At 40.5% G+C, this 14492-nt stretch overlaps 2 protein-coding genes across 3 annotated transcripts in view; one reads left to right on the top strand and one right to left on the bottom strand.

Moving 5' to 3' along the window:
* Nucleotides 1-1116: 1116 nt before the first annotated feature.
* LOC140267583 (high choriolytic enzyme 1) lies at nt 1117-5644 on the bottom strand. The gene is made up of 14 exons (XM_072362896.1): nt 5608-5644; nt 3688-3729; nt 3557-3604; nt 3428-3478; nt 3304-3351; nt 3073-3120; nt 2946-2996; nt 2822-2869; nt 2685-2731; nt 2424-2493; nt 2226-2340; nt 1702-1874; nt 1359-1440; nt 1117-1258 (listed from the first exon to the last, which is right to left on the bottom strand). Exons 1-14 carry the CDS (start codon nt 5642-5644, stop codon nt 1117-1119), a joined length of 1002 nt encoding a protein of 333 aa, XP_072218997.1.
* The window catches only part of igf2r (insulin-like growth factor 2 receptor), a 43648-nt gene continuing 34743 nt past the window's right edge, over nt 5588-14492 (top strand). For both annotated transcript variants that reach the window (XM_072362767.1, XM_072362766.1), the window contains exons 1-3: nt 5588-5822; nt 8313-8452; nt 14366-14484. In XM_072362767.1, the coding sequence (XP_072218868.1) occupies nt 5689-5822; nt 8313-8452; nt 14366-14484 (393 nt within the window). In that variant the 5' untranslated portion in view covers nt 5588-5688. The remainder of the gene's footprint in view (nt 5823-8312; nt 8453-14365; nt 14485-14492) is intronic.

The raw sequence follows: 14492 nt of genomic DNA, 5'->3' as shown, positions 1-14492 counted from the left end.
AAATCTGATAGTGGCAATCTCTGCTTTTATTATAGACACTGGTATGGGCTACTCACAGATGCAGCCATTTAATTTCCTCTTCTATTCAAAGGCAAGCCAGTTCCCAACAGGTTTCAGGGATAGACATTGCAGGGAACCTGCTGGGAAGTGAATGGCCCATGTGTGATGCAGTTGGACATTAAGAGGCTGCATCTGGAATGTTGGACAGTGCACCCATTTCAGCATTGGCTGCTGCGTTTACTAGTCTTCAGTTGAATCCAGTCACTGTTTTTGTTCCTTGATAAGTCTCTGAACTTCCATTGTTAATATGCTAGCATCCAGGTTATTCACCTGCAACTTCTTCCCCCATGCATGACATTAAAGTTCATTGTTCTGCCTGTGGGTCCTTAGGTTAAGACTGACTCTGGGAGATCATTGTACAGCCAAGTTTAACTGAATACCCCACACAGACATCTTTAGGTTGAATGGTGATTTTGTCAAGATGCTGCAGTTAATATAAAATTAAAGCCAGAATTTTAATGTAACCAAGCATTTCCACAGTCTTTACTCCAAGTTTTAACTAGCAGTCATCATTTCTTAAGGTATTTAGTCCAACAAGATCAATTAGAGCACCTGTTTGATTTCAAACCCTCTGAAGTGCATGTGTAAGTGCGACTAGCCAGTGTAATTTGAGCGTTAGTCTGGGTTTGAGGCGCTTTGTGTTCCGAATTCTGGTCAAATTTGTGACATGAAAATGTCCCACAAGTGCAGATGTGAGCTCACCAAGTCAACGTCATAGGCCTTAATATTAAACAAATTGAGGTGCAAATTACTTTAGTTTCTCCTCATGTTTAACCACCAGTTAGCAACAAAAAGGGAGTTTTCATTAATGGTTATGGCATGTGATGGAATGGTTCATGAAGAACTTAATGCTCGAGATACTTAAAAAAAAAAAAAAAACTCAGTCAAGAATAAACGCTTAAACACTTTTTATAAACACATTTTATTAAATGTCACCATGAATCTTTCGTCCGTGAGCCACCTGAAAAAGGACATTTGAGTGAGTATCACTTGTACGTTAAACCTGCTGCAGTGTGAATATTTACAGCATCTTAAACCTGTTCATTAAGGATGAGATCACACGATGCCGCTTTTGCCACAGCGGTAGAGCCTGTTCAGCTTCTGTATGTCCAGCTGGCTCAGATGGTTCCTTTGCCCGATCTCCACGCCGCTCCTTTTGGGCTCCAAAGTTTTGCTTCCGTCGATGCTGAAGTAAGACCTACAAACAACTCGAGTTGAAACAAACTGTCTGAAGACATGAAGGGTACCATAACATGAACTACATTTACTTTGGACGCGAAATGCGAGTAACTACTTACGGGCCATAGTGCATTATGGAATCAAAGTCATATGGCAGGTTGAGGGAGTCTCCATATCTCATTTCGAAGTTGCTTTTTTTGTCTAAAGAAACATTTAGAGACAGTTTAATATAGAGACCTCACATTTCTGGAACATCTAATCAAATTTCTAAATCGTAACATTTTTGGCCAAATTAAATAAACTTCAGTATTTGAGTCTATTGGCATCTTTTTTTTTTATTATTATTATTTTTTTTTTTAAAGAAAATTGTTTGCATCAAAACTGCTTTGAAAGTTGTTAAAGTTGGACACAGCCTCCGTTTCCACACAGTTGAGGACAGACCTCGTTAGGAGAGGTCTTTACCTGGTTTGATCTTCTGCCAGTGAACTGTGACGTAGCCGTCACGGTCCGCCCGGGTGTGTTCGTGATACAGCCCTATCGCGTGCAGAAGCTCGTGGCAAAGGTTCCCTACAGAGCAGGTGTCTCCAAAATACACCGGCTGGGATCCTCCGCGGCAGCCAACGAATGAGGCACACCTAAAGAAAACAATTTGCAAGATGAACATCTTGAGGCAGAAATCCTAATTTCTTAACATTTCCTTTGTTTACCCTACGAGTTCAGGGAAGGTGAACTAAGAAAACTGAACCAACATTGGCAGCCACAACACTTGCTAGTAACTGTTCTTCATTTAACATTTGGCTTTACAGCTCTGTAGTGATTTTGGGGTCCTTGCAATCCTTAGGTCAAAAGGTCTTATATCCATTTAAGATGGATAGTAGTCAACTGATCATGCAGTGCATCAAGCTGGGCACTATAATCCATGTCCCTTTGCAATTAAACCTCCAGGTTGTGTTTACAGAGATGACTAAATAAGCAGACCGTCTCACCCTCTGCCATCCTGGACATGGATGTAGTTGTACTCGTTTGTGTGCTGCTGAAAGCGGATGCATGTTGAACGCGAGATCACCCTGAAGGCCTCCTCGACCTCAGACCGACGATTGCCTGTTCGAGTGAAGACATGCAGGCGCTTTGTCATCAGTGCAGATGGTGAAACACGCAGCCAGGTCTGAGAGGCAACAACCCACCTATAGCTGGGCTGATTTTGAAAGGCACGACACCACCTGACCACAGTGTCTTCACAGCGTTCCTGTTCTCCTGTGGAGAGAAACCTTTAATTAAGGACATTTGACAGCCAGCTGCAAAAGTCTCTGCAAGCTTAATCATTTTAGTTCAGACGATCATGAAAACAATGAGGCACTCAAGTCTAAGAAAATAAATACAAGACAGTTTAATGGCCCACATACCTTTATCTTTCAGTTAAGGTGGAAACAGTTTCCTCAACTTACCGGCAATAAAACATCTCCCTCGCTAACCACAACATTGTTTTGTTGCTCTGTGACAGAAGTGAAAAAAAAACGCATTTAATAAAGTTTTTTATATATAGATATATATTACTGTAGAAATTTAAATACATGAATTTTACCTGCTAAGGTTTCTGCGCTCTCATTCAAAACTGGCTGCTTAGAAGACACTGCACCAAGAGAAAATTAAAGACTTAAACTAATAAAAGAGAGTCTAAAATGTATTTAAGATCAATTGCCACTAACCTGGGGCAATGCTGGTTTGATTCTGGGTGTTGTTCAATGAACTGGCACTTACTAAGAGAAAGAAACATAGTTGCAACTTAAATAATTAATAGGAAGTTCTTCAGCACATAAACCTGATTAAACTTACCATTTGTCTCGGTTGTGTTTGGCTGCAGCACACCAGTAGTAATATTACCTGCAGATACAAAAGTAATCCCTTATAAAACAGCGCTGGTGCAGTGAAGATGCGCACATGAATCCAGAGAGCGCCAACCTGGGGCAGCTTCTGCTGTTGGACTGACAGGGACACCTGCAACAGCAAATATATAGCATTTGATAAAGTTTGATTATTGTAGAAATTTAAATACAGTAGTTTTACCTGCTATGGTTTCTGCGCTCTCATTCAAAACTGGCTGCTTAGAAGACACTGCACCAAGAGAAAATTAAAGACTTAAACTAATATAAGAGAGTCTAAAATGTATTTAAGAGCAATCACCACTAACCTGGGGCAATGCTGGTTTGATTCTGGGTGTTGTTCAATGAACTGGCACTTACTAAGAGAAAGAAACAGTTGCTCCGTAAATTATTAGTTAATGGGAAGTTATTCAGCACATAAACCTGATTACACTTACCATTTGTCTCAGTTGTGTTTGGCTGCAGCACACCAGTAGTAATATTACCTGCAGATATAAAAGTAATCCCTTATAAAACAGCGCTGGTGCAGCAGAGTTAAGACGTGCACGTAAATCCAGAGAGCACCAACCTGGGGCAGCTTCTGCTGTTGGACTGACAGGGACACCTGCAACTACAGACAAAAAAAAAATAAAATAGTGTCTAAGCACTGATGAGAACATGTGAAATACAAATCCCTGAATCTGTACCTGTTGCCATACAACAGAAAACCACAGGCCACGTTTTACAACTCAGCAACATTTTTATACTTGGGTTAAAACAAAAACATTTGGCTAAAAGACAAGACTGAGCAGAATCTGTTGTAGCGCTGACTTAAATGTAAAAACTCTGCTGGCATCAATCATCTGAACAGCTGAGCTCACTTTCACTGATTCACTTCCCAGCTCAAAACTGAAGATAATGAGGCACCATGTCACTTCATGTGCTCAGTGATGGGCTATCAGCTGAGGAAACTGAGCACTTGTATTTCTCATGCAGTGGTTTCCTTTTTACCCCGAGTGTTTTTTAATTACATCTCAACCCAAAAAAATCATTTTAAAAGACACCAGCAGCTTCTGATTAGCTGTTAAGCATAGAGGGGTGTTGAAAAACACTACTTATAAGATTCTAACTAATGTAAACCGAGATTATCACAGAGGAATTATATCTGAAAATCGATCACTCTTCAGACTAACAAGCACAGGCTGCTTTTCTCTTAGAGGTTTTTGTAGTACCTCAGGGTGACCACTAGATGGAGACCGAGAGTAAATAACTTGAAGCTTCTCGTTTTATTCTAAGGCGTCTTCAGTTGCCAGTTTCCCCTAATGTGCATAATAGTGTAGATGATTAAGGCTGAATCAATGACAATCAGTGGATGAGGTAAAGTTAGAACTAGGTAATATCTGAATTACACTGGATTACTGTTTTGATTTATGTTGGATTCAGTGGACTCCTCCATTACAATCTTTTCTTCTGCATTTTATGGTTTCATACAAAGTTAAAACTTCCCACATCTGATAAAACACTTGTTCTGTCAACAATTAGCCCAATGAACAATTAACATATTCTTTAGATTTGATTTGTTAATCTCTTAATTATGGTCTTGAGTAGCTGTCAAATTATTTTGGTTTCCTAAGAGGAACAAGCTAAAGAAAATATATAGTGATATTTTTGTTTGACTGCTAGTCCAAAACATAAAGACATTACTACAGCACTGCACCTTAAACCACTCCTCATTTCCTTTTGAAATGCCAATAAATAGAATAGAATAGAATAGAAAATACATTATTCATCCCCCATTGGGGGAATTCAAATAAGTATGTCAAGTGATTTACTAAAAATGCGCAAACTAGAATTAGGTTTATAAGACAAAAACAGAGTTTGTACAGTTCTAATGAGCTTTAAAGATAATATTTGGTCTGAGCTTCCACGGAGACCATTTCTGATGAGACTTGTTTTAGATCTTTGCTGGATGTTTTTCCTCTTTCTTAAGGACATCACTTTCAGATACTATCTGCTGTAGATAGTTTTTCAGGGCCTGACACTTCTTCTTTTGTACTTGTGAATAAATATTGTTTTTATATTTGACAAGCTACTGGAAATAAAGTGCCTAAAAGTACAATTTAATAAAGGTTAACTTGTCTGTTATTTGTAGACACAACATTGGTTCATCCCTTGAGTTTTGTCCCGTTTTTATGTTTGAATGATTCATAGGTCAGAGTTAAGTAACTTGACTAACAAAAATGTTCAGGTACAAGAACTGGACTGTAAATGAGAAAAAACATTAAGCTACTTTGTATTTGGGTAAATTTCCCTTCATGGTTGACGAGCAACTCACACGATAATATTTGGAAAAGTTCAACGTGTGCGAATAATTAAGAAAAAACATTATCACTGGCTGAAAATCGTGTTGTTTATTGGTTGAGAGTTTTCCCACAGACATTGAACGCGTCATCATCCAGCATCATGAGAGTCATGTGATGTCCTGTCATGTGGTGCAGTCACTTCCTACTGATTCGGGTCAGAGCTGGTACACTCTGCTGTATCATGTCGTCTTAGTTAGGCTCCACAGACAGGATTCCACACGGTAAACATGTTATTTCAGGAGAAAACCACACGCCGCGCGCCTCTGAAGCTCGCCCTGTGGTTCGTGGCGTGTCTGGGGTGCTTGTCGGTCCGATCCCGGGCGGCGGAGGACACCAGCCTGTGGTACCAGGACCTCTGCAGGTAACAAACACACCTCCTGGCAGAAACACCGCAGCTAATAACAGATGGGAGCACGTCAAAGCACTTAACCGTTCATCCTTTTTACGTACACGTCGCCTAACTACACGAACTGATTCAGTAGCGTGTCAGTTGATGCTAAATTGCTTTTTTCCAGACACGCTCCTCTGCTATCACGCGACCTTTGGCATTTACCTCTTGCTAAAATCAGCTCACAGACACTGTCAGCTCTTTGTTTCAGTGACAGTATCACTTTTTAGTCCCCAGCCCCTGTCCAACGGTACCGCTCCCACCGGTGTTAGCTAGCTAACTTAGATAGCGATCACATCCACGAAAGTTGTTTTTCGTGCTCAAAAAGCGGGCTTTTTGACAAGTTTTTAAAGAGCTGACGTAAAGATGAAGTGGATGAGCTCTGTGTCTGAGTCACGCGAGATTAAAGTTTCAGTTAACGGTTTGTTTTGATCAAGCTAAAGAGTACAGCGGAGCTAACTGCTAATGTTGCACAGAACAGTTATGTACGTACCGTTGCTGGTATGTTATTAACCGGGTCAGCGGTGTGGCAGCCTCCTTAAAGCAGTCATACAAGAGAGAAGCAAATAATGTGAATGTAAATAACAGCTAAATATCTATTATATAAGTGTGTGTTGCTCCTCTGTACAGGAGCTCTGCCTCTGCGGCTACTGTCTAAATATTGACTCAGCATTAACTCAGAAATGATAACCAGTTAAGTCACACTGGCTGTATTTTATTCCCCTATTTTGACAGACTTTGTTCAAACACTTCGCCAGAGCAGGCTGTTTATAAACGTTAATGGTTCACAGGTAACCTGACTGAAGTTGAACTGCTTTCAGTGCTTATATAGCTTGTTGTTTAGTGGAGTATAATTGGTATTCAGATCAACTACATAAATAGAATTAGTTGCCTCACCCTGTGAAATTGAAACTAGCATGAAAGTAAGCTCAGGGAAATGTTCTCCCATATCAAAAGTAAAAGTGCAATGCAGAGTATAATATATATTGTCATGTTATAGGAATAATTACTTAATTGTTTCTCTTTCTTATTGCAAGATGTGGAAACTACAGTTGGAGGCTGAGCTCATTTATAGTCATGCTTAGGTTACCTCCAGTTATTCCTTTTTTAATAAAAACAATTCTGTCCAAAAGTCCCGATCCCCCCTCATTTCTTTATATTTTCCTTCCAAACAGCCAGACTTTCTTGTAATCTTTTAAAGTGGCCTTGAGCAATAGTTCTTCAGGCTTTTTCTTTCACAGTTTTTCTCTGGCTGCTTTTTCACTCATTCAGTCCAGTTCTTGTACCTGACAAGCCACTTAATATTGACCTATAAACTATTCAAGGCTACTGTGGATACATGCAGCACTCATATCGACACAATAAGGAGCCTCATCTGCTATTCTCAACGTGAAAATGGCTAAAGACACATACTGTCCACATTTTTCTTCGAAAAACAGCAAAGATAACAGTTTGACAGACAGAAAATAGGATTTCTGCAGCAACAAGGTGATTCCCAAAGAGCTATCAGCTGAAAAGCTATTAGCAGATGGACAGGATCTGAAAGTGAGGTCCTTAAGAAAGAGGAAAAAATCCAGCAAAGACCTGACAGGACCTGAGAGATGCATCTGGACCTTCAGCTGATCCATCTACTGTTGGCCCAAGCCTCATCAGAAATGGTCTCCATGGAAGGGTGGCTGTCAAGAAGCCATTCTTAAGGAAGGGAAACGGGGAGAAAAGGCTGAGCTATGCCAAATGACACAAGAAGTGGACTGAAAATCAGTGGCAACAGGTCTTATGGAGGGATGAATCCTCCCCAGAGCCCGGACCTCAACATTATTGAAGCAGTGTGGGATCATCTGACAGAGAACGGAACAAAAGGCAGCCGACATCCAAAGAAGAGCTTTAGGATGTCCTTCAAGAAGCCTGGAGAACTATTCCTGAAGACTCCTTAAAGTCTATTAAAACATATGCTGATGGTGAATGTATACAGAAATATCTGTGATGGGTCATTGTTCACACTTAGGAAAATATGAGGGTGTAAAGTAAGAAATGAGTTACCCAGAGGATAAATGATGCCTTTCCAGTCTTTCATTTGTCTAACTTACACTCTAAACCTGAAAATAATTCAAAGCTAATTTAGGAAATGTTCTTTTTTTAAATGTAGAAACCATGAAATGGTTGTTATTTGATGGGATTAATTGATTTATCGATTACTAAAACAGTTGACTTGCTGTTTCAGCTGTTCTTGTGTGTGGTTTTATCTTCAAGCGTCATAGTTTCTCTGTTTTTGACAGTCCTGCTTAAAAAAGGTTGATTTAGTGACATAATCAGTTGTCATTTATTGTGTCGGCTCTAAAAGGCAGTTTAAGTTAAGACGCACTCAGACAGGCGATGATTCTCACCTGTGGCAGCTGCCAAAGTGTCTTCTCTTAAGGTTTGATCACAAGCTGTTAATCAGTTCCTTTTCTCTCTGTCTTGCAGTTATAAATGGGAGGCTATAGACCAAGATAACAAAGTGAAATACACACTGAAGCTCTGCGAGTCTTCACCGTCCACCAGCTGTGGGCCCAGCTCTGCCGTGTGTGCTCAAGACCTCGCCACCAACGTGGAGCAGCCAGTGGGTGAGTACAGCCGACATCAGCTCCCCGTTATCAGCCAGGTGGGCTGGCATCGAGGCTCAGTCTCTGATTCTGATCGGCTGTATGTCACCGTTAGACGTGTCAGAACGTCAGTAAAATGAGCTGGAAGTAAGGAGTTAGTTTTCCTGTGAGAGGCTTGGTTTTTACGCCACATGTGTGCTCTCTTTTCTGTACTTCCATCACCTCTCCTGTAAAGGTAAAGCTGTTGAATATGATCATCATGTCACCTTTGCTCTGCCAGTGAGTAAACTGTGAAAGAGGAACCCGCCTCCCTCACTTGTATCCGGCTGCATCATATTTGCTTAGCCAGAGATGAGTGTGTTTTACAGCATCTGCTGGCCAGAATGAATCACCTCGAACCAATGTGTCATTCCTTTCCTAATTAATTAGTTCGTGTTTTGAGGAGCGAGCTGCACGTGGGCAGATATATTCTGGACCTCTCAGCGTTGCACTTTCAATCTAAATCAGCATGAAGCATGACATCAGGATGGTTTTAAACTGAAATGATATATTTTTACCACTTTATTTGGGCTGATTGATCAGTCTTCAAATCAGTGGCCGTGCAGGTCGAACCAAAGCAGCGTGAAGGTTCTGGTTGATGGCTGTCTGTCGTCTTTACAGTGAAGCTGCTTTCACTGTGCAGAAACAATGCGGACTTTGTTGAGATCTTTTCTGCTTGCAATCCTCCGGAGAATCCACAGAGAGCCGGCCTGCACGCTGTGAACAGTAGCTGCCTCACAGTTACCTCTGTTTGCCTGTAATTGCTTTCCACTTTTAGTTTGACATCTTGGATCCACATAAACATTTGGGGCAAAAACGGACCTTCTTATGGATGCAGTCACCCGCCTCATCCTGCAGTCTCTGATGTTGCAGGAAACTTTCCGTGTCCTGTGCAGCATCTTTTGTGTTCAACCGAGCGACTCCTTCAGGGCTTTAAAATGCATTCTTAATGTTCTTTATTAATCAGCTAATCTGACGAGACTAGAAATATGCAGGAATACTGAAATAAATGGCATTGAAATTCCCCAAATTCCCTCGAACTCAAGGAAAAGTATTCGAATTCCATGATTTATTCGTGGGAGAGTCGAGCAGCAATCTTCCCTTTCAAGGACTGAAACGATGACATGGCAATAATAAGATAATAAGATCGTGGATCTTAGTGTGTGATAACAGGGAATATTAGACATGCATGCGTTGAGATTGAAGGAGAAGAACATTTTAGTGCTTTTTTTTTCATGATTTTCTTTAGTTGTGGGCTTGTTGGAGAGTTTCGTAACAAACCTATCTTCCCTTTTACATGTGAATATGTGTTCCTCCTTGTTTAAAAAGTATCCTGACTGCTGTTTTTTGTTTCAAATGCTGCATCAGGCAAATGCTGCTGACAGCAGGAGGTTTGGATGCTAATCAAACTGATGTTGTTTGGATCAGTCTGTCAGTGCTTCATCAGAGGCCTGATCTCTGTGCTGATCAGGCTGAATCTCCTGCTGTGTGTGTGCGTGTGTGTGCGTGTGTGTGTGTGTGTGTGTGTGTGTGTGTGTGTCAGCAACATCTTCATCTGAGTTGGCCTCTCATGTCCAAGCCTCCCTATAGAGCGTACAAATGATTATCAACGTACATTAAAAGGCTTTTGGTCTCAACAGGGATCTTTGTGACCTTCCAAAGAATCTGTGAACTACAGAAAAATCAGTTTTTCTGGTGTGCAAAGTAAAGACTGAAAGCATGTAAAAGTCTGCATGTCTGGTCATAGGTCAGAGAGGGATTTGTCAGCAAAATGAACGTGTCAAAGTCTCAAATCGACATCTTTTACACATTCAAACATGTAATAAGAACTGTAAACATGAATGAATTGATAGAGTGGAGTCACTCCTGGGAACATGGAGCTTTCTGATGAGCTTTTTTCTGTTATGTCCTCAGTTTCTAACAGTAACTGAACATTTGACTTGTGAACCTGGTGATCAGGATTAAAAAGTGCAGGTTACAGATGTGATTTAACCATCCATCAAAACATTAATATTCAACTTATTTGAGCATATTTGGAGCTAACTTTAAACATTAAGTCACTTTCTGCATTAATTTCACCTGCAGAATAAACCTGTCATTGTTCCTTTAAGGCTGCCACATCTGGATAACATCTAACCCCACATGTGTTTGTTTCCATCTATACAAAAATATTGTATTTACAGACTATAAATGGGAGATGCTACATAGGTTATCTAGAAATCCATTTGGCTCTAAGCTCTTAACTTTTTCTTATTTCATGAAGGAAAACATTGACTTCTTTCTGAATATGTTGTTGCAGTCGACTGCATGACGCATTTTCACCATTTTCGACGCAGTTTCCGTGTTTTCCATCCGAGGAAACGGCCCGTGGCCATTCAACCAGCCTTCTTTTTGGCTAAAGTGGGCGTATCCCGGGTACAGTCACATGACTGATGACATACAAGCAAACTCAGATCGTCATACTTCGATTCAGACGAGCCAGCAGCTCTCAAAAGATTTCTTTCATGGTGTCAACAAATTTTATTACTTCTTTTAGTTGTTTTAATTGTGAAAAATGCTAAAAGCTTTGCTGTTTTATGTTATTAACAATAGATTAAAGCTAAACAACACGCAGTCCCTTTTACCTGAAGTTATTATTTAAGGAGTTCAGATGTCAGATAATCGCCGGTCCCGCCTGCTCAGATGTCAGTACTTGTTTTTCTGTGACTGATAATAAAAACTAGATGTCTTTGGGGTGTGAACTATTGACTCAAACAAAATAAAGATTTAATGGAAGTAAACGAGCCGTAGATGAATGAACAGTGAAAACAACAAATTGTAGGTTTACAGCTACGTCACAGAGGCAGAAGGTCCAACTAATCACCTGTGAATCTGAGTCTTTCTCTGCTTTCTTAAACACCTCCATCTTTAATTTATTCACATTGTTTTATCTGAACAAGCCTCGCTTTATTAGCCTGAATACTGTCTTTTTGTGTGTTTCCACATCAAAAACATGTTGAATACAACCTCTGGGATTTTGCCTCCTGGGGTAAGGGCCCCTCTGATTTAAAAGCCCCTGATTAGAGATTAGTTTATCTCAGGGGACCGATGTTCTGCTCCCATTCTAGTTAATTAACAGACACATTCATGTTCCAATAGCTTGGTTTATAATAAAAACACTGAATAATGAATTAAGTCGTGGATGGAAACCAAACATCTCGTTGTTTAGCGGTCGTGTGTTTTCATTGGCTGCCTCGATCACAAGCTTCAGTTACTACATATTATAACACGAGTCAAAGGTGTAGCTTTTTATTCCAGCAGTGTCTTAGAAATTAGATAATTTGGCAAACTTACTGGGATGTCTCTGTCTTTATGTTGAGCCTGACAGGGTCAGCTGACTGTCAGAGTCACTTCAGAGTCCCACGCAGCCTCCCCCTGGTTGCATATCAGTCTTTGGTGCTTCTCAGTCAGAGTGACGTCATTCGAGTCAGATTCCTTACTGATGAGGCGCTGCGTTGCTTTTGAAAAGCCGTGCGCTGATGACTCGTGTGGTGTCTGTGCTCATTTTACAGCTCTCCTTGTTGCATGTCCGTAAAACTTTAACAAACCAAATTTTATGGAAGTGCATAAACATGAGCAGTGTGGTCAGCTGAGCTGGAGTTTAGTCACTCTGGCTGACTGCTCACATGACCCAGGAACATATCATCAGGCTCAGCGGAGCAAAAACACGACACTCAGGCTCTTCTTGTTTTTTTGTTGTGCTGCTTGCCCGAGGCTTTATTCATGCTCCCTTTGTGGCTCTGCTCAGAAACAACCCCCCAGTTTTTCTCATCTTCTGGTGTAAAACATCACTTTAGTGTACATAGTATTCAGAATAGGTTATATTTATATCTAGGCAGATGATATTCCTGTGGGTCGTTTTAGTTCCTGAACAAATACATTTATCTTGGCCCAGTCTGCTGGTGGTGGCTGTGTTTCAGCTTTCTCTCTGAGGTGGTTGTGGTTATGAAACATGGAGGGATATGGCTTCCTGGTTGCCTTTTGCTGTATGTTTGCATTGCTTTGCACCCTTTCTGGTCTGTGTTTGCACGTGTAACCATGTTAGCTATTCCCTCTGCTCTGCGGTGTTTATCCTGTGGTCACACATCAGTAGTTTGGCCATGACAAGAGCGTACCATCTGCCTCTGAAGAATTTTAAAGCTGTTTGGCATGACAGTGTTGCTTAGACCTATGTTTACTCCATTCTGCTGGAGTAAATCAAGCTGTCTGATCTTTATGTGTACATTAATAATGACATTAAATACATATTACCTAAAAATGCTTCAATACACAGTAATAAGCATTCAAATGTATATTTTGAAGATAATTAGTTGGAGTGGAAAGAGGCAGATGGAAAAATAAAAACATGATTTAGTAGATGTTGGATTTCCTCTCTATAAACCACCTCATTGTTGTTGATATCTGGCCCAAAATTGGCACATTTATATGACACTAGAAGTCAAAATTTAGCTTTTAAAATGCATTTAAACGTTGTTAGTTTGACCAAAATCAAGCTTTTCAAAAACAAACCCAGGCTTTAAGGTTTGAGTTTGACTCTTCAAGACTCTGATCACTATAAGCATTTCCAGACTGCCGCTCTGCTCTAATAAAATCCTTTTTTTTTTTCGGCATCAAACACTCTTGGGTTGATGGCTCTTCAGTTTGTGTTCTTCCTCTTGCATTCTGAGTGTTTTTACCTTTAGTTCTTCGATGTTAGACGTACATTTTGGTGATGATGCTTTTGTACTTGGTAAAGTTTTGAATGTAGGATGTGATCACGCTTCACAAAGCAGCAGATCTTCACATTAGCTTCACAGAAAGGTGTCAGAGAATCAACATGTTTAGTACATAATCTGCTTAGTTTTGCATTGGATATGCGTGTTCTGGCTGTTGCTTCCAGTCATTTCTACACAGCCTGAAATATGAGGGATAAACATTGAATCTGTTTCAGCTGAGCAGTCTGAGGGTACAGGCAGCTCGGTCTGCAGCAGCTTCCAGTGTTAGTAGGTCACGCTGTTGGCCAGTTACAGGCTGCTATCACAGGACAATAAAGGATATTGTCCTCCTTTGATAGCAGCCTGTCCAATCACAGGGTTCAGAGAGCACACACACATAAACACACATCAGTTCTTATGCAAGCAAATTCAAGACCGATATTTAAGAGTTGGCACACAAAAATGAATACGAGAACTAGAATGAAGCCATAAATTAGGTTTAAAGTTCCTCTTGCCCATTTGTCGATGCACCTGAGTGAATTTCAGCACATCTGGTACCACATTTACAGATGTCAGTTACTCTCATAGTTTTTCATGTGCGTGACCAGCAGTGAGTTAATCTCACTGCCTGAGTCTTAAATCCAGGGAGAGCCTCTGCATGCACATCATTTCCCATAGCAGTCAGTTTTCAAATGATTAATGAAGACGTTGTGGTTAAAATAGCCTGTGTGGTGTTTGTGAGACCTCCAGAGTTTCCATTGACCTGTCGGGTCATGGACGTATGGTGGGTTATGATGTCAAACTGTCTGCTATAACAACCAAGCAGGATGAAAAACCTGGGAATGAGAGCCTGTGTGTATGTGTTTGTTGGATAAATTTACAGATTATAATCACTTTCCATGTAAGCAACCACATCAAGCCATTTTTATATACTTATAATTTGGTAAATAAGCTTATAAAAGGGGGAAAAAGCTAAACATACTTACAGATAATGTCATTTTTTCTTAGTATATTCCAGTTTCTGGATCTTGGAAAGTGTTACTGCTCATTCTCATTCGTGGGCGTTTCCATTCTTTTGTGCTATAATAGGTTAAAAGCCCTAAAATAATTCCGTTTTAATGTGTCGTGCACTGACGACGGTTTCTCTTTCTTCAATGTGCAGGTGACTTATCCCTGCAGAGGCTCACCGGCACCGTGCTCAATTACAACAGCTCAAGAAAATGTCCTGGAAAGGAAAACAACATTCAGACCAGCATCAGCTTCCAGTGTGGGAAAACCATGGTGAGACT

Source organism: Leuresthes tenuis, unplaced genomic scaffold (genome assembly GCF_036924035.1).
Source record: "Leuresthes tenuis unplaced genomic scaffold, fLeuTen1.0.hap1 SCAF_13, whole genome shotgun sequence".
NCBI classification, from domain to species: domain Eukaryota; kingdom Metazoa; phylum Chordata; class Actinopteri; order Atheriniformes; family Atherinopsidae; genus Leuresthes; species Leuresthes tenuis.
The sequence above is the reverse complement of the archived record's forward strand: the minus strand, read 5'-3'. Positions and strand labels throughout refer to the sequence as shown.

Coding starts and splice junctions, on each gene's coding strand:
- LOC140267583 (XM_072362896.1), bottom strand. CDS start 5,644: ATGATACAGCAGAGTGTACCAGCTCTGACCCGAATCA. Junction 3,730..5,607: donor ACCAGCTCTGACCCGAATCA/GTAGGAAGTGAC, acceptor TTTTGTCTGTAG/TTGCAGGTGTCCCTGTCAGT. Junction 1,441..1,701: donor CTGGCAGAAGATCAAACCAG/GTAAAGACCTCT, acceptor ATGTTTCTTTAG/ACAAAAAAAGCAACTTCGAA.